Consider the following 18,781-nt stretch of genomic DNA (forward strand, 5'->3'; position numbering starts at 1 on the left):
TCACTGATCCGACACACGCAAACTTGCACAAACAAAAGTCCTGCAAATTGCACCAACGCTCACCTCCAGTTCACTCAGCCAGATGATATTCTCCATCCCTTTGTTTGTTTCAGTGAACGTGTAGTAGTGAGCACAAAGCATATGGTGGAAGACTTCTGCCACAAGTGGCCAAAAGAATCCCACAAAAAGTTTGAGTGACAGTTCGGAGGAACATCGGAAATCGTGGTAATGTGTAATGTGTTGTGCGCACAATTGATTGACATACAATAAGTAACATAACTAGTGAAGAAGACATTTTGTCTTTATGTGTGGGGTCTCCCACAACTACAAATTAGAAAATCTCGTAAAATGTGCTCCCGACCGAAGGATTGATTTCACAATTGATTTAAATGAGCAACGGCTCAGATTGTTGAAATTCCTCACATGTTTTACATTTCACACGTTTGTGCATCTGGTTATTTGAGAGCAAAACCTAAAATGTGGTTTTAAGAAGTGTGTTTTTATGTATTAGTCTGTGTGAATGTGTGCAAGCATCAGTTTGTGTGCATGTTTTTAAGCTCCTTACCCCCATCCAGTTCAAAAACAGCTGATTAGCTCATTTGTTGCCTTTTAGTTATGTTAATGCCACTTAACTACAGCCCTGGTGGGAACTCAAAACACACACACACACACACTAACAATCACCTTGCTTGTGTTGTTCGATTCCCCTCTCCATCTTTCCATAGTACGCATCTTTTTATTTCTCACTATAATAGTCAGTTCGACAGTTATCGTGGCTGCTGTTTGGTGAAATCGTCAGCAGTTTGGTGTGTGTGTGTGTGTGTGTGTGTGTGTGTGGGTGGGTGTATGTGTGTGTATTTGTTATTATGTCTGTGTTGTCTGCGTTTGTTTAGTTTGTGGACTCCTCTGGACGACCATGACTCGTCTCTCTCCCTTACAGCATGTGATCCTGAACCCAGCCAAGCCTTTCATTCGTTCAGGGAAAGTGTGTGTATGCATCTGTCAGTGTGTGGGGGCGCTTTTGCCTCCGTGTGTGTGTGTGTGTGTGTGTGTGTCTCAGCGAGTCACATGCTAAGCCCCAAACACCAGCTCAGGGATCCCAGCCAATTAAAAGCTAACGCAGGCCTGGATGCCTTGCCCCTACCAACATCTGGGTATTAAACTAAACGGCTGCGATATATTAGTTATGAAGTCAGCAGCTCTGAGAAGGACCACACAGGAGAAGTGCACGTCTCATATATGTCTGTGTGTGTCTATGATCCAAATAGCTGCTCTGTAATTTGCTCAGCGTGTAAATTGATGAGGTTTGTTTAAGCAAATGACAAGCAGAATGAAAGAAGAAGAACATCATTTTCTTCCCTACTGTTTTGCATCAACGGATCGCAGCAGTCATCAGTACTCGTATGATTTATAGTTTACTGCAGATTCCCAGAGGGCACGCGAGGGAGATGAGTTGTGGCAGATTTGAGCACAGGAGGAAAGCATGTGTTGTTTTGCGTGTTGAAGTTATCAAAATGAACCAGCAACTGTAAAACTGTAGAAAAGGTTTTTCTTTGAAACGTAAGGAAGGTGAGAGGAGTTGACTATTTGGGAGCAAATGCAAGGACAGGGAGGAGGTAAGAGGGAGGGGATGCAAGTTCAGGGGAAAGCACAAGCGTGAAAGTGATGATGTAAAATACAATGAACCTTATCAAGGTTGTACACACAAACACAGAGAGACGCACACAGACGTGCACAACTGTGTGAACGGAGGAAGACAAGTCTCCACGTGTGTGTTCAGCTAATGGGACAAATTTAAACACAGTTTACATTCTGAGGAGAGAACGACTGGTTCGCTGTGTAGAACAACGGGATTTGTTTATGACGTTTAAGATGTGCGGTTAAAGGAGACGTAGCATGGTTTCTGATGACTTTCAGCTTGACTGTCCAACACATATATTTACTTTATAGCAAATATCTGCTCTGGTGACAGTTAAGGCTTATTTTGTGAAGGCTCGAATTTTTGCACATGGCCAGCGAGAGGTGACTGTTGAAACATAATGTCGGCAAACTGTAAGTACCTGCTGAAGAGAGATCAAAGTTGACTTCTCGGTCCAATTTTTAGTCTTGTTTATTTTGTCCTTAATCAGATTTGTCCTGTTTGTATTAGGAAACCTTTAAAGATAGCTGCTTGTGTTAGAGTATTTTACAATTGCTTCGGCCCAGGACTGACAATGGGAGGAGCAGGTTTCTATAAGTCTGTCTTCTCCATCAGGCAACTTGTCTGAGCGTCGATCTCTTTATTAGTGTGTCTGCATACACACATATGTTTGCCTGCCAGTCATTGCATTTACAGGATCTGTCTTTCCAGGGCTGACCTGCCTTTACGTCTCCACATTACTACAGCGTCTTCCCCTTTCTGAAGCATGACGCCAAGTCCTGAAAGATTTGCAGTGAACAAATCCAACGTGTCTCGATTAATCCCGCCCAGTGGATATTCTGGTTGTGTTACGGTTGTTTCTCTTCTGTGAGAGGCTGTCATAGATGTGGTCACTGTGTGCGTCTGGTGGCCTGCAGGCCTCGTCTGCTAGCTGTGGTGCAGCGGTTTCTCCCACATACCGAATACAAACATAAACACATAGCCTGACGTAGGGCGCGCTCGCGTTTTTCTCCCTGCCTTTCTTTGTCTTGTCTTGCTCTCAGCCACACACATGCGTCGGGTATCCACCCCCACACACACACACTCTCTCTCTCTCCCCCCTCCATCCCCCGGAGCCCCTCTGCCTCTCTTTGCTCTGTCTCTTTTTTACCTCACGAGTTTTCCACCTCCTTTTTCTCCTCTCTTACTTCCAGCTGTGTTATACAGCGAAGGAATATAAGTAGCAGCATGCCGGCTATAAATATTGCCTGCCCACCCAAGACTGTTAGGATTATTATTTTTCTTATAATCACTGCGGTCTTTCTATAAACCGAACAGATTATTATCTGGTTTTTGTCCCTGTTTCAATGTGCAACAGCCAGCTCCGGTGTTTTTGTGCAGTCGACATTTTCTCTTTGCTGGTGTCAGGTAGATAGATGATTGACTGGAGAGGATTTATAAGGCCTTGATTTGTACTTTAGCTTCCACAGTGTCAGTAAAGCCTCAGCGCTAATGAGTAGAGTGGACTCAAACCAGGAGGAAAAATGACGTAGAGCTACAGAAAGGATGGGAGGGAAAGAGCAACAAGCAGTTGGGTGACGTTCATGAGTGCTGGTGAAGGTGAAGAGGAGTGCTTAGCTGGATTTACAATGACAAAGCTCTCTTCTTTTTTTCTTTTTTTTTTTCTTCTTGAAAATGGGGGTTGGGCTCCTCGTTGTTTATAGATGGAGCATTTTCTATGCTCTGCCTCCGGCCTACAGCTGGGAGCCAGCTGTGTGAATCAACCTCTCCTCATCTGCTTTATCCATCTGTCCTTCTCTCCCTTTTTCCTCCCCCTGTTTCCTCCACTTCTCCTCCTTAAAAGGAGTTCAAAGAAATATTTGTGGTTGTGGCGTTACCTACCTGATACACAGACGTGCCGAAGTAGTAGTAGTAGAAGAAGAAGAAGAAGAGGAGGGGAAGACGAGACAAGAGTTTGATGTTACTTGGTGGACAGAGTGGGGAGGAAGGTGTGTTCGGGGGGAGGAAAAGGGGGTGGAGGTAAAGAGAGAGGAGGGGAGGGGATGGGAGCGGGGTACAGGAAACCACAGGTATGTGCAGGATGGCGGGTGGGTGGCCTGGAGAGAGGACAGAGAAAAAGTGGGATTGTGGAGGAGTGAAGGAACAGCGATTGTATGAGGCGACTAAAGAAGAAGGAAACACTCTCACGTGCACCAAGTCCATCCTCCTGAGAGAGTTGTTGGTTGAAATCCCTGAACTGAAGAATGTTAAACATCTAGCTGCCTTTGAGAAGCTGCTCAGCAGCAAGAAGTCCAACGCTGTGCTTGTGCAGGCAAATGAAAACAAGGAGAGGTGAACCGCTCCTAATCTTAAAACAAACACTATCAAGTTGCTGACTGATCAGGCCGACAGTTCCAGTCATTTTGACTGTGTGTTGCTCTATAAGGCAGCTTGAGTGACTTATGGTACATTTTTGCACCAGAGATGGTTCTCCGTCAGTGTATTAGTATTTTCCATTATTTGCTCTTCCCTCCTTCTGCACATAGCATAGCTTGTCATCAAGTTTAATAAGATTATGGCTTTCAGCTCGCCTAAACTTAAAAAACAAAGAAGTTCACTCAAAGCTGATCAGGTGCTGTTTTCTGTTCTGTTTACTCTTTTCTACTGGTGTAGCTCTGCTCCCGCGTCCACTGTTTGTAGTCATGTCGAGCTGCCGCTCTCAAGCCCTCTAGTGCCCTGATGTCTGTCATCAGTCACTCCGCCTGTGTAGCAACAAGGGATCAGCGTTTCATTCTGCCATTTCGACAAGGTGAGAACCCCAGCAGTGAGACATCAGCACTGCAGCTTCCTCAGCCCACAGTTTACAGTAGAGAGTCACGTGAGGTGTGAATCAGTGGGGTTGAAACCTGGGCTACGGTGTTGACTGTATTTAACCACAGCGATAGTTTGGTAAACATTAGTTCAGGGCTTCAAGGATTGTTCTTTCTCAACATAGCTTTGTAGTCTTCCCCTTTTCAACCCTTTAGATCATTCGTATAGTATTTTTGTCATGTGAGGACAGTTGCTCATTTCAGGTCACTAACATTGAAGCAAACAATTTTGGGGGGTGTCAATGGTAGACAAAATGTTTGGTGATTTATTTTAAACATTTAAGTTATTTCTGTCGTATATGCAATACTATATGTACTGTATAGGGCTGGGTGATATGGATAATATTGATATCACTATATTAACAGGAATATTTTTCTGATATTTTTGTATAAAACATGACGGCAAAAATTACATATGTTCGCAAAATTCACAAATAGCCATTGCTTTTCCATGCAAAGACCTGTGTTTCTACGGTTTTGCTTTGCATTAGACCAAACTCTTTAAATGTGTCAAACAAGTCATTTCAATAACTAATTTAGTCAGTTTTAATTTACATTTTTCTCAAAAAATATTGAATTACTGAACACTATCAGCACTAGATTTATGTAACCCTAACCCTCATGACCTAAATGTATTTTAAATAAACTAAAAGTGCAGAAATTTAATACTTGTTTTAGATGCATGATCATTTATTTTCCTACACACTGTCTACTGGGCGTGAAATAGACATCACTACATTTTGCTTTGGTTCTGATATTATTATGAAATTACAACACATCCGACTAAGGTAGGACAATAAAGTCCTAAACTTATTTTCATCTGTAGCTCTGACAATTTGGGCAGTACAGGTTTGTATTACATCATCACAATAGCGCTGTAAGTCAATAAAGATGTATATTGAATTATTGACCAGCCCTGTGCGTACCTATTGTTTACCTGCTCACATTGATGCTTATTTTAGTTCGGTATCTTTTGAAGTTGTCCATTTTGGCGTAAGAGCAATTAAAGCTGTTTAAAGGCAACTCAAAGTAGCTGTTCAAGTAGATATGACATTAATCTTCCCTGCAGCAGGTCAGTGAATAGGGCTTATTGTACATTACAGTGATGTCTCCAGCCCTGTGGCCTTTCGGTGGTCACACCATTAGCCCCCATTAAATTACAGCAGCTGTGAGGAATTCACAAAGTCTGGGTAAAAGGGGTAAAAACACAACGGAGGGTGTGTGGGGGAGAAAAGCAGGGAAGGAGGAGAGTCGGGGCTGGGTTGGGTGGGGGGGTTACAAAAACAAAGCCAGAATTTAAAAACAAAGTTTACCACTGAAGGAAAACAACAGGGCTAGAAAAGGTTGGTGGGTGAGGAGCGAGAGAAAGAAAAGAGAAGAAAATTAAAAAGAAAATGAGGTAGGATCTGGACTTTGGTTGGCTGACGGCCCGAGTCCCGCCTTCCTCACCCCTCCCTCCCCTCGCTCAGTCTCCAGCCCTAACACAACAGAATCCCCCACAAGCCCAGCCACATCAGGAACGGCTGGCTACATTATAGCTGCCATTATCGTCTCTCAAGTCATAACAGCCAGAGAACACCCACCTCGACTGCAGCTCCGCCAGGAGGGGGAGGGGCGAGGTAGAGGTCGCAAGAGCAGGAATGAGCAGGGAGAGAGGGAATGAGGGAGAGGGTGGAGGCAGCGGGGGAGAAGAGGGAGAGAGAGAGAGAGAGAGAGAGATAGCCAGAGATAGAGAGCAATGGATAAGGCAGAATGAGTGGAGGGAAGTAGGGAACGAGGGAGAGGGTGGGGGAGAAAGACGGGGACAAAATAGTTTCAGATGGGTGTTTACACTGCAGGACATGCTCCAAAGATGTGTGCAGAGTGTGATTCAGGCTGTTTTGTGTTGTTTAAGAGTTTATCCAGCAAACACACACTGTATACTCCCATTCCCATCTGAGAGTAGAGGAGAAATGAGGTTAAGAGGAGAGGGGCTGTCATTAAATGCCTCTTTCTACATCGGGGGGGGGGGCCCAGTTTAGTGTTACACCCAAGAGTAAAGGAGTGGAGCAGCCGAGTGGGCCTGGATCAGGCCTTTTGTCTGACACAACCAGTGACCTGTGGAAATGTCTGTCCTCTCTGGAGACTTCCTCAGAGGGAGGAGGACTGACGCTTTATGGGAATGTCACAAATGGCCAAACCCTGCAAGACTAAACAATGTTTCTCTTTGTATACCACAAACACAAACTATCACCCGAGAACTGACGTCTGTGGGACAAATACGTACCAAAAGTCACCTGATGCAGTCGAAGCCCTGCTACAAGACGTCGACTGCGTCTGTGAATCTTACGGTGCCGTTACGGTGATAATATTACACTTTAATGTCATCAGAAATCATAACCACGCTTGCTAAGACATGTTCCTGTCAACTTTGAAATACAAGTTAAAGTGAGACTATCTAACTTTTGAAAGAGTAAATAACACATTTTTCCAGCCTTACTTGGTCTGGTATGACCAGTAGCTTATGGTGGCTAATGTGAGCTAACTTTGGTTGATTTGGTAGAATTAGACTTTTCTACTTGTGCTACAATTACACATTGTCAGCATTTATATTGTCCTGTAACATTAGTGCAAAACAAAGTCTAAATAGTGTTGATCTATCAAAAGTTTGCTAGCATTAGCCACTTAAAGCTACAGGTCATACCAGACCCAGTGAGGCTGAAGCAACAAAACAGCTGTGTGTTGAACTGAGTAAGGGTTTATTTCTTGAATCCAACTTTTGATTTATAGGACAAAGAATATGTTAGCTCTGTAGTTGTAGTTAGTATCAGCTTTACAGTGAATGAGTAATAGATCACTAGGGATACAAAGCCGTATTTTATTTATTGGTGGTAAGCTGCTGTTTGGATTGGTGAGTAAGTCGGGAAGCTTGAATGGAAATTTATTAGGCTAGACCACAGTCGGGACCTCTTGGGCTTGTTTAAAAATATCCAGTAATTGAGTTAAACTCAGCTAATATACATCCAAGATACTATCCTCCAGCAAGGACAGAAAAAAAGAAGAAATCCATGAGTTTGTCTCTCTGGTGCCTCGGAGCCATGCTTTATAATTTAGGTTCCCAACATTTTCACCTGTAACACCCAAAATAACGATGCCAGAGACTTGCAACCTTCCGTCAGAAGTGGTTTAAGCACAAACATGTCTAATGCCTAATCATACAGAGCTTTGATACCCTAACACAAAAGAACAACACCCATAAACATTGCATTTACACCACACGATGAACATGGTGCTCCTCCGCTCTCTTCTGCTGCTGTCCTCTCTGCTTGGTCTTTAACCAACATTTCATCTTGTACAAAAAGGTCGAGGCGTAACGCCTGTTGCTTTGAGCACGGACACACGTACACCTTGTTTACGTTGCGGGGCTGTAAATTGACCTGCAACTGTTGCCGCTCACCAATCTGTTGTAATCGTGACCCACCCGGGTGTCAAAAACCCCACTTTGAGAATCCCTGCTGTAAACGCTACTTTTCTTGTTTGGTGATATTGTGGAGGTCACTTTGGGGTCTTCATACCCCAAAAGATGTGATCTTCCAGCAATCTTTGTGTTTTTTTTTTTTTCTTTGATTTTCTATATTCTGCTAATACACCAATACAACGAACCTCAAACACTGAAATTATTTGATTAATTGATTGCTCAGTTAATTCAATTAGTCAATTAGACATCACTGACGTCTGTGATCTTGATGGCTTTTTGTTATCATTCATTTTTTTTGAATAAATGATTCATATATTTATTCAAAACATTTAATAGCTTAATTTCTACACAGCATGCAAGTCTTCCGATTAAAGTCTACTGTTTGCCACATACTAATGCTATATTCATGGCCTTTTTCCCGCTGGTTTCATCATATTCCTAAGTACGGTTGATGACGTTGAGGACAAAGTGGTTGTGTGAGGTTAGAGATGTCTTGTTTTAGGCTAACTTGTATGGGGCGGTGGTGCTGCAGGCGTGTGAAGCTGGAGTGTGTGTGAATGGAGAGGTTTTGGGTGTAGAAAGTGGCTGGACATCCTGTCCTCATCCTCAGCTCCTTGGTTCCTGCCCAGCTCGCTGTGCCGCAGCGGAGCAGACTTGTTTGGTTAGCCGTTTGATTTATGGCCTCGGGGTTTTTAATATATTTCTGCCCCATCCCTCTGAAACCCAGCACCACAAAATTACACCGGGAAGCAAAGTCCCTGAGAGTTTCTCACAAGATATTGACCTGAAATAGCACAATGCCACGGCACCTGTATCAGCACCGTGCATGCACTGTATATAATCATCCATCTACTGTATGTGTGCTTACACGCTGTATAGATATAGAAATACATACATGCACACATACAGTCTATAGGCCGAGGTACATTCCTACTGATGCAAATTCAAAAGAATGCACTTCAGGAATGCTCTACTGTTTGTGTTTTGTTTGTCATGTTTTTCTTGTGTCTAAAATGGGCTACTACTGCGTCTCGTTGTGCATCCCTGTGTTGCATTAACTGCACATATTTAGTCCATAAACTTATTTTTTAGAAGACAGGGATGCTCAGACTTGGCAAACATGAATTCTGTTGACTTATTCTATGTTTGCGCTTGCCTTACAGTAAATCACTGACTAAGAGCACACTCTATGTACCACGTAGATGAATTACTCAACACACAAATGAGCGTGTCTACACGGAGCAATACAACAATAACACTCACACACTCACTCGCTGCCTCGCTCCCTGGAGAAACACTCGCAAACATATTTTTCAAAAAGATTTCCAGCTTGCTCATGCGCAGGTGGTCTCATACATTATTCACTCTTACGCCGAGATGCACCTCCATTTATCATGTCAAACACACTCTCTCTCGAACACACACACACACACACACACACACACACACACAGCACTGCAAATACACTTGTCTCCAAAACTCCGTTCTCAAACACACCTGCTACTGTGCTTTCACAGTACAAACTGCTTCGGTATATTCAGTCTTTCACACACACACACACGCGCGCGCACACATTCTCTGCAGACTTGGTGGCCACTAGATTATTATGCTACCCCCTGGCGAGACTGACAGGTGTGTCAGTGTATGTGTGTGTGTGTGTGTGTGTGTGTGTGTGTGTATGTGACAGGCTGTCTGGCGACCCCCTTCTTGGTATTTATGAGTTCTGGACAGCTGAGGTGCTCGGCGAGATCTCTATTTAGCGCTTCCGGGCTAATTATCATACACACATCCGAAGCAGGCGCTGAACATATGCAATTAGCCGCGGACCGCCCACATCATTTAGCCACTCGCTAACTTTGCGTATCAAATCCCCCTGGTGGCTTGAGGGCTTAAATAGGTCCCTACTGCCCTTTTAACACTTGTGCTGCTACATAACAGGCCCGGCAACAGAGCTTTCATCTGCAGTGGACAGGAGCTTTCCCAGTTTGGGTTTAAGCACTTGTCACATGAACAGCAGCAATGGAGTATTTTTGATTCTGCATGCATGGCAAGGACTTAAGTCTAGAGTAAAAGAATAATGCAAGGTAGTCAGATTTGTTAACTCTTTCTTTTTTCAAATCAATATAAACATTTAATGTTGCATTTTCTTTTTTTTTATTATTACTACAGATCATCCCAAAAAAAAAAAAAATAGATGTTTAGGATTAAAAGGGTAAAACACAAATATTGACACAAAAATGATTATATGACATCAACGTGTACAGTATTGTCTTTGTCCTAATTACCTGTGTAAGCATGTAAGAGCCCACAGTCCCGACTATTAGTACCTGCACTGATGTGGTTGGATGTAATAAGCAGGCGCTTGTTCCCAAGATCTCTCAGCTAGAATTACCTTACACATGCACTCCTGCTGAAAGATACCATCTCAATATGAGTTTCATACAAAAGATCGCTTTGTTCTACTATAATTCTTCTCCGTTTCTGTTGCCACTATCACCACTTTTTTTTTTTTAAGCTTTGAGGGAAAACACAGATTTTCTTCTTCTGCAGGTCTTTTCCACGGCGATCGTTTCTTTCCAGGATGGGAAGGTGCGGCGGGTTTTTAGTGTCAGTCAGCAGTGTTTGAGGTGCACAACTTTGTTTAGAGAAGAGAGATTACGGCCAAGCCCACTGTTTGTGTCACAGGGTTTTGTCTAATCTGTGTGTATCAGGGCACATCAGTACCATCACATGACCTGCTTTTAAGGTTCAATTTGTAGAGCTTACACCATTTTATGTTGCTATTTAGGGGACATTAATGTTAATTTATGAGATCATATGTATTTATGAATGTTTCATTTATCCAAATGGAGCTTTAGATGCTTATATTTCTAATAACGTGTGACTGCAGAAGGGCAACTCTAGCATTGTTTTCTCTCAAAGGAAACTCAATTCCCAGACATAAATTTACACTTAAACCTCATAACTGACTTTTAAATCACATTAACTGTGAACATACCTGTAATTATGAAACATTTTGCAATTAGTATTTATTATTCCAAAGATAAACTAATTAAATGAAATGTGATGGATTGAAGCAGGCACAGCACCACCCTTAACACTGTAAGTGCTGTTGGTTTTTATTCTTAACTAAATGTGACTTCTAACCTGTATTTTACTTTCTTCAAGTTATATTTGAATGCAAGACTGCAGGACGTATTTTTACTATGTTAAACTTTATTTCCACTGTGGTTTTTACATTTTTACTTTTACTTGAGTAATGCATTTAGTACTTTGTTCTGGCTTTGTTTAGAATAAGTATGACTCAAGCTTTTCACGGGGAGCTTGTTTTACTCTTGAACTGCTTGGTCTGCTCTGTTATTAACAAGCTCTTTTATTTCTTTTTTTTCTCCTCCCTAACCACAATTGTTTTTGTCCATTTGCCTTTACTCTGCAGAGCAGTTTAGTTTAGTTTGGTGGGGTTTGTTTGGGTTTCCTCATTTCACCCTAACCGTGTCCTTGTCTTTGTGTGTCAGGTCCAGGCTGTACGGGGAGCAGTAGGTCTCGGAGCTCCAATGCCAGTGGACATGCAGCCACACCAGGGGCTGTACCACTACGAGACCTCACCCAGCCAGCCCTCCAGAGGGTAAGACAGCAGTTGACTCATCGCTCACTCATCGCTCTGTGGCTGCATTTTAACCTCCATTTGTCATGGTGAATTATGTGAAACCGGTTTCAGAAATATAAGGAATAGTGCAACATTTGGGGAAATTTGCTTATTTAATTTCTTTCCAAGAGTAAGATAAGATAAAACTTATTTTATCAATGAGATGATCTGTACCACTCTCAATGATAAGTACATTGTTAGAGTATCTCAGCACATAGAAGGGAGGTCGGCACTGTCCAAACTTCAGGCATCGCACATTTTCTTAACAGCATAAAAGACCATCTTATTTATTGTTTTGGTTGTGCGGTTTTATTTAGTTTATTTTATTCATTTACTTTATTAGTAAGAATTAAAATTGCATTGCTCTTTGTACCTGCATTATTATATATGCCATTATATAATCATTATATCAGTGGCATGAAATAGTCTTGACATGACAATAAAATCATTCATCGCAATTATTTCTTGCATGATATATCGTCCAACAAAATTATTACTAATACCGTGACAGACCTAAACATACACAGCAGTTTCTGAAAATAATCTCTTTTCAAAACCAAGATACAAATGTACTTGAAAGTCAAACTTTCAGTGCAATATCAAGGACAAAAATATGCCAACAAGTACAACACTAGCGGTATATCTGTGAGAGAAATCAGTCACCGTAGAGGCCCGGCAGATCAATCCAGACTTACAGTTCATCCAACCAGCCAGCACTTCTATCGCGTGTGCTGACAGATATGGTCCGCACTATGGTATAAAACCTGGCAAACTCACTGCGATAACAAGACTTCAACAAGTTGTGCACAGTCACTGCGCACGGCCAAAATTCTTAGCGCTCCTCCTAAAATCACAAATTGTTGTTTCTGGACAGGGTTGACATCGGGACAATACATTTTCTAACTGTGGACAGAGCCAGGCTAGCTGTTCAGAAACTCTACCTATTTTAATCACACAGATATTCTGAGGTTGCAGGTCTCGCTGCAATTGTTGTGGACGCAGTGCTAGCTCAGTCCCTCACTCCTCCCCCTCTCCTCCCTCCCCTTCCACATGCCACCCAGGTTGCGGGTGGACTCGGCCTCTCTCTGACAGCTGCTAATTACAGGCTGACCAGGCCCCGCTGCGCTCTGCATGACTGCCTCGCGCCCCGCTCAGGTTACCCAGAGTGAGGGAGAAACGGAGAGAGATGGAGAGAAAGGTGGCTTGTCAGGACGGAGAAAGACAGAGGAGCAGGAGGGAGAGGAAGAGGAGATAGAAAGTAACAGAGAGAGAGAGGGAGGGGGAGAAACAGAGAAGTGGAACAGAAGGGGTGAATGGGAGAAGAGAAAGGGAGAAAGGAGTGAGAATGGGAGGGAGAGGTAGAGTCGGGGGGAACCAGCACAGTGGATTAGAGGGGACAGATTAAGCTCCTGTGTGGAATACACGTTGTGGTGAAAGAATTAAAGACCTGAAAGGACGACTTAGGAGGAGGTGGATAGATGAAGTCTGCCCCGTTTTAGGAGAGGAGTGAGAGGGACGGAGACGAGGAGAAAAAGAAGAGGAGAGACAGATTTTGAACTGACCAGTGAGACTGAGGGAAGGTCAGAGAAAACGTTGAAATTCATGTGAGGACTGGAAAGTTTCATCGAAGCTTCCCTTCTCTAGTTTGGTCGGGGAAAACCCAGATGAGTAAGTGTCCACAGTGAAGACCAACATGAGGGCTATACTCCATCTAGTGGCGAGCACCAGACAGCACAAGGCAGTGCTTCCCTCCGTGCACCACCTCTGAAAAGTTACTATACATTTTTATAGAAGCTTTTCAATTGCCACAATCTTTTCGCATTGATCTAGGCCCAAAAGTGACACAGAAAACACGGAAAACTACAATATTTTTTCAATGTGTATTTTTCCCATTTGATTATTTCTTTATTTTCGGTATTTTATTTCTTTATTTCTCTTTTTTTTTCCTTATTTACTTACTTTAGGGTCCCAAATCTGCACACCTACCACTACTTAATATGTTCCTCTGTGATGCTTCCTGCCTGTCAGTGACACTCTTTACCGCTCTATTTCTATTTTGTTAGTTTGCCATTTTTTTCAGATTATTAATACGTTTCTATGATATCTGCAGCCTAGTCCCATCAGACCAGTCGCCCTACAGTGATGTGTCCTCGCTGCGTGCACCGCTCCTCAACGGCCCTCCCCAGGACTGCCGTGCTATGTATAACCCCATGACTCCCAGTATGACTCATGGATCAGGACCAGGACAGGGGGTTGGCCACTGCATGGATCAATATATGAGGCCCCCTCAGGCCCCACCGCCACACAGTATGATGAGCCACAGGGGCATGCCGCCCACAGAGGGTGAGTCAGAGTATCTTTTACATCGCCTTAATCTCACAGCTGCTACTGATTTGGATTTAAAGATACCTGAGAGACTGAGGAAGAAACAGAGACTACCCAGATTTATACAAAAGGAAAGGTCCATTCAACAGAAGGCCGGTTGTACTGCTGAGATATAATCTGTTACTCAGAGAAACAGCAGCTTGGGCTCATTTTAATCACTCAGTTAATTCACTTGAAGCAAATGTGATGAAGCAAAATACGGAACGCGTAGTTCGCTCTTTCTTATTTTTAAATGTAATTTGTCAATAAAATAGTGTCTGTACCAGAACCCTGGTGTGCGCTTGTATTTTTTATTGTGTTTAATTTGGTTTACCCTGCACCAGCTGTATCCCTGGAGAGAACACATGCACCGCTGCGCACGGGGTATCTTCAGCTTTTATAGAAGATAGACTCTTTAAAAACATAATATGTAAATAGTGAATCAAAGTATGAATAATGAAGAGATGCCAGCGGATTACTGTTAAAGTCTCTTTGTGTCAATTCTACTTTACCAGCTCATCCATATTTTGTCTCATTTCCTCTAAAAATAGAAACTAAGAGGAAAGAGTCTAGACTCTAGACCATAAAACATTGCAGGGCAGTTAATTGTTGCTCTTCCTCACTTGTCATTACCTAAAAGCTAGATTTTCCAAGTGCTTCTTGCTGCTGTACCTACAGTAAACCTTCAAATGACTGATTGGCGTGTGGCCAAACTCAATGTAAGTGTCTATCCCTTCTTGCTCGACCATTCAGCTCTTGTTAGATAACCAAGGCTGCAGGTAAACATGATGTTTTACCTGCAGCCTTGCACGCACCGGGCTACACTGCTAACACACTGAGAGACGTTCGTGTGAATCTTTGCAGTGGTGTGTTTCAGTGTTTCTGTCTGTCCTTTATGTCCAACAGGTGGCAATAGCACCCCCTACTGTAACCAGAACAACATGATGTCCTCTCATCACAGCTTCTGCCAGTTCCAGCCTGGCTCTGATCAGATTGGCTCAGGTGATGGTAAGTTAACATTCCCCATTTCCTTTGAATGCAAATCAGGTCTCTTAAAGGATTTTGTTTCATCAACGCTAACCCTCCTCCTCTTGCTGTCCTCTGTTCCCCTTCAGGCTCGAGGTTCTCCACGCCTCGTTCCATGCTGAAGCTGAGTAAAAAGAGAGCTCTGTCCATCTCTCCTCTGTCTGATGCCAGTGTAGACCTGCAGACAGTGATCCGAACATCACCCAACTCCCTGGTGGCCTTCGTCAACTCTCGATGCAACCCTAACGGGGCCAGTTCCTATGGCCATCTCTCTGTGAGCGCCATGAGGTCAGATATTTCACCATTCCACCGAAAGCAATATCCATTCCTTCAGACTAGTAAGGTCCAATGTTCAAGGTAATGGATTCAAAGCATCTGCTGCACATTCCCTGATTATAAAATAGCATCATAATATACAATATTTTACTTTGAGGCATGAAGTTTGATGCTATTCTCTCCCCTCATTTGGCAATATTTATCACCTAACATCCTCTTCTACTTTCAAACACCATCTAGCCTGAGCTAACATATTTCCGTATTAAGAGAAAACAATATTACCGGTGTTCATCCGCCCATGATAAATGTCAAAGTTCATGATTGATTTGAATGTCTCACCAGTCCCTTATATTCTGCTAAAGTTGTCATATTATTGTTTACTCTGCAGCCCGTCCCTCGGTTATTCCAGCAACATAAACTGCCAATCCAGGCAACAAATGTCCATGTATGGAGGAGGCGGGGGGACGCCTCTGGGAGGACACACACCAGGTCCCTGCCAAGCTTCCCGCTTACCGCCCCACAATCCTCGGCTCCACGCTCCACCCAAGCATGGACACGTAAGACGGCCCTCTCACTCACTTTACAAAGCACTCAAAGCAATTCAGTATCAGTGCAGAGAGGATGGATGGGAAGAGGGAATAGGAAGCTGAGAGAGGTCTATGACAGGGAGGATTACAAATCTGTGCTCATTTTATGAATGTTAATATCTTTGAGAGACAGAATCAAAAAGGTGATATGATGTGTGCTTTTGTTTTCTGTAGCTGAAGACAGAGCCAGGGCTGGGAGGTGTGATGGATGGCATGAATGTTAAGAGCCTGGAGGAGAGGTCAGAGGGAGATGTGGCCAGTCCTTCTTCCACTGGCACTCAGGTGCAGAAACGGTCCTATTCTCACAGGAAGTTTTCACATTTACACATTTACATTTTTGGCATTAGATTTGTAAAATACTCTGCAGTATAAAAATCATATGTCAACTGCTCATATTTGACTGATAAATATTGCAGGTGTTGCTGACCATTTTCTAGGTCTTATAGTCAGCATGCAAAGAAAGTACTTTATTTTCTTTATCTGCTTGTATGTAGCACTAGTTCATCACAGCAGAACAGGACTGGCTGATAGCTGATATGTAGATGTTTGTACACAGTGGGGAAAAAATGGTGGGCCAAGAACTTTGCACAGATGCAAAACCATTTACACTATTTGTCACATCGCGCTGTTTCACATTTTTAAAACAGTTTAACGCAAGTGACAATCAATCCGCACACACCTGTTCTCCTCAACTTGCTGTTAAACTGCCGCCTAATTCCCCGTTTGTTTTACCACGTTGTCCTGCTGCTTTCATGTTTGGTAATCCTCTCAGAAAGATGTTTTAGATCCTGAAAGTCTATTGTTGACCAGGTAGTATCCCCTCCAAATGACACGCAAGCCCAAAAAACATAAATTCCTTCATCTGGAGCCTTAAACTTCTGGTTTGAACCTATGTGTTTCATCAGGACCCTCTCCTGGGTCTACTGGATGGCAGAGATGACTTGGACAAGGAGGACGGGAAGCCTGAACCAGAGGCCATCTATGAAACCAACTGTCACTGGGAGAGCTGCAGCAAGGAATTTGACACGCAAGACCAGCTAGTTCATGTAAGGCATAGATCAACTGATTAAGAGACAAAAAAAGCAAGAAAAATACAGAATTGTTAACAAAAAGGTATCTACAGGAGAACAATTTGATTATTAATGGGAATCTCTATTTAACAGCACATCAACAATGAGCACATCCATGGAGAAAAGAAGGAGTTTGTGTGTCACTGGCAGGAATGCTCTCGAGAACAGAGGCCTTTCAAAGCCCAGTACATGCTGGTGGTTCATATGCGCAGACACACAGGAGAGAAGCCACATAAGTGCACTGTGAGTGTATCTTTAGTCTCAGTCTATGTACTTTCTTTCTCTCTGTTTCTATATCTGTTTTTATTTGACTTTTAGAAGTTGTGCTCATTATTGGAACTTGACTGTTGTGATAAAAAATGTTCCGTGTCTTTCTGTTTCAGTTCGAGGGCTGTAATAAGGCCTACTCCCGCCTGGAGAATTTGAAGACCCACCTGCGCTCTCACACTGGTGAGAAACCATACGTGTGTGAACATGAAGGCTGCAACAAGGCCTTCTCCAATGCTTCAGACCGGGCCAAGCACCAGAACCGGACTCACTCCAACGAGGTACTATAGTGTGCGCCACTGAAAAGTAACAGAGTACAATACAATAGTTTGAACAATACCTTGACAACTGGCTTTGTCGGGTACATTGTTAAACCTGTAGTAAACCATACTTTATCTTTCCAAGAAAACAGATGAGTGCTTTATGTTTTTGTATTTGGTTAGTTAAAATAAAATGTCTTGTAGAGATTCACTCTTCTGCAAATATTTTGGATGTCCATAATGTCATTTTCTGTAATTTAAAAAAATACACCAACATAAGTTTGTATTGAGCCAAGAGTGGTAAACTTCTGAGAGACGCTTTTAGTAGTTGCAGTAAAGTAAATTTTGGTATGCAAGACTGTGCACGCACAATGAAGAATGTGTGTATTGACCGATGCTTTGCTGTTTTTACAGAAACCTTATGTATGTAAGATCCCCGGCTGCACTAAGCGGTACACAGATCCAAGCTCTTTGCGTAAACATGTGAAGACGGTACACGGCCCTGAAGCCCACATCACCAAAAAGCATCGTGGAGACACAGGACCTCGACCGCCTGGTTCAGCTATGACCCCTGGAGGCCAGAGCTCTGAACTACTGCTGGAGAAAGAGGAAACACGCAGGGAGGACTGCAAGCTGTTGGCTCCTGAGACTGCTTTGGTGAGTGATACATTTTATTCATGGCCTCCAAGAATCTTTATAATAAAACAACAAGCAAAGCCGCAGTGTTAAATCACCACATTCATAGTTTTGTTAGAAAAGGGTTGCCATGATAATACATTCCATCACTTCTTTCAGAAATCCCAGCCAAGCCCTGGTGGTCAATCATCCTGCAGTAGCGAACGTTCTCCACTGGGGAGCGCCAACAACAATGACAGCGGGGTTGAGATGAACCTAAACGCAGCTGGCAGTCTGGAGGATCTCACAGCACTGGAGGATGGAGTTGCAGGTGGAGGAGGGGAGCCAGTAGGTGTAGGAACAATGGGAATGTCTGTTCAGGCTTTGAAGAGGCTGGAGAACCTGAAGATTGACAAGCTGAAGCAAATCCGCAGGCCAACCCCTCCCGGCCGGTGTGCCAGTAACAAGCTACCTGCACTTCCTGGTATGTTCTGTGATGAAATAACCGACTGATATTCAGAACTCTGTTGTGGGCATAGTCTTAGTTTAAATTGGTGAAGTCTGAATTGTTGTACAAAATAGAATATTTCAACTTGACTGAAGAATTAATTATTCCAACATAACTGACCTATGATTGAGTTCAATCAGATATCTAAGTTTACATTCTTCGTTTGTATTGACAAACTGCTTCTAAGCCGCTTCCTCCCTCTGGGTGTTCACTTTCA

General features: G+C 43.1%; 1 protein-coding gene across 1 annotated transcript in view; it reads left to right on the forward strand.

The window, feature by feature from the left end:
• Nucleotides 1-18,781, forward strand: part of gli1 (GLI family zinc finger 1) — a 48,167-nt gene that overhangs the window by 25,640 nt on the left and 3,746 nt on the right. The window contains exons 2-12 of the mRNA XM_031843465.1: nucleotides 11,461-11,570; nucleotides 13,702-13,934; nucleotides 14,862-14,963; nucleotides 15,071-15,269; nucleotides 15,646-15,814; nucleotides 16,019-16,126; nucleotides 16,750-16,890; nucleotides 17,008-17,157; nucleotides 17,298-17,462; nucleotides 17,856-18,098; nucleotides 18,237-18,540. Coding sequence (XP_031699325.1) covers nucleotides 11,500-11,570; nucleotides 13,702-13,934; nucleotides 14,862-14,963; nucleotides 15,071-15,269; nucleotides 15,646-15,814; nucleotides 16,019-16,126; nucleotides 16,750-16,890; nucleotides 17,008-17,157; nucleotides 17,298-17,462; nucleotides 17,856-18,098; nucleotides 18,237-18,540 — 1,885 coding nt within the window. The 5' untranslated portion in view covers nucleotides 11,461-11,499. The remainder of the gene's footprint in view (nucleotides 1-11,460; nucleotides 11,571-13,701; nucleotides 13,935-14,861; nucleotides 14,964-15,070; nucleotides 15,270-15,645; nucleotides 15,815-16,018; nucleotides 16,127-16,749; nucleotides 16,891-17,007; nucleotides 17,158-17,297; nucleotides 17,463-17,855; nucleotides 18,099-18,236; nucleotides 18,541-18,781) is intronic.

This window comes from Anarrhichthys ocellatus, unplaced genomic scaffold, assembly GCF_004355925.1.
Source record: "Anarrhichthys ocellatus isolate YVR2014 unplaced genomic scaffold, GSC_Weel_1.0 scaffold1, whole genome shotgun sequence".
NCBI lineage: Eukaryota > Metazoa > Chordata > Actinopteri > Perciformes > Anarhichadidae > Anarrhichthys > Anarrhichthys ocellatus.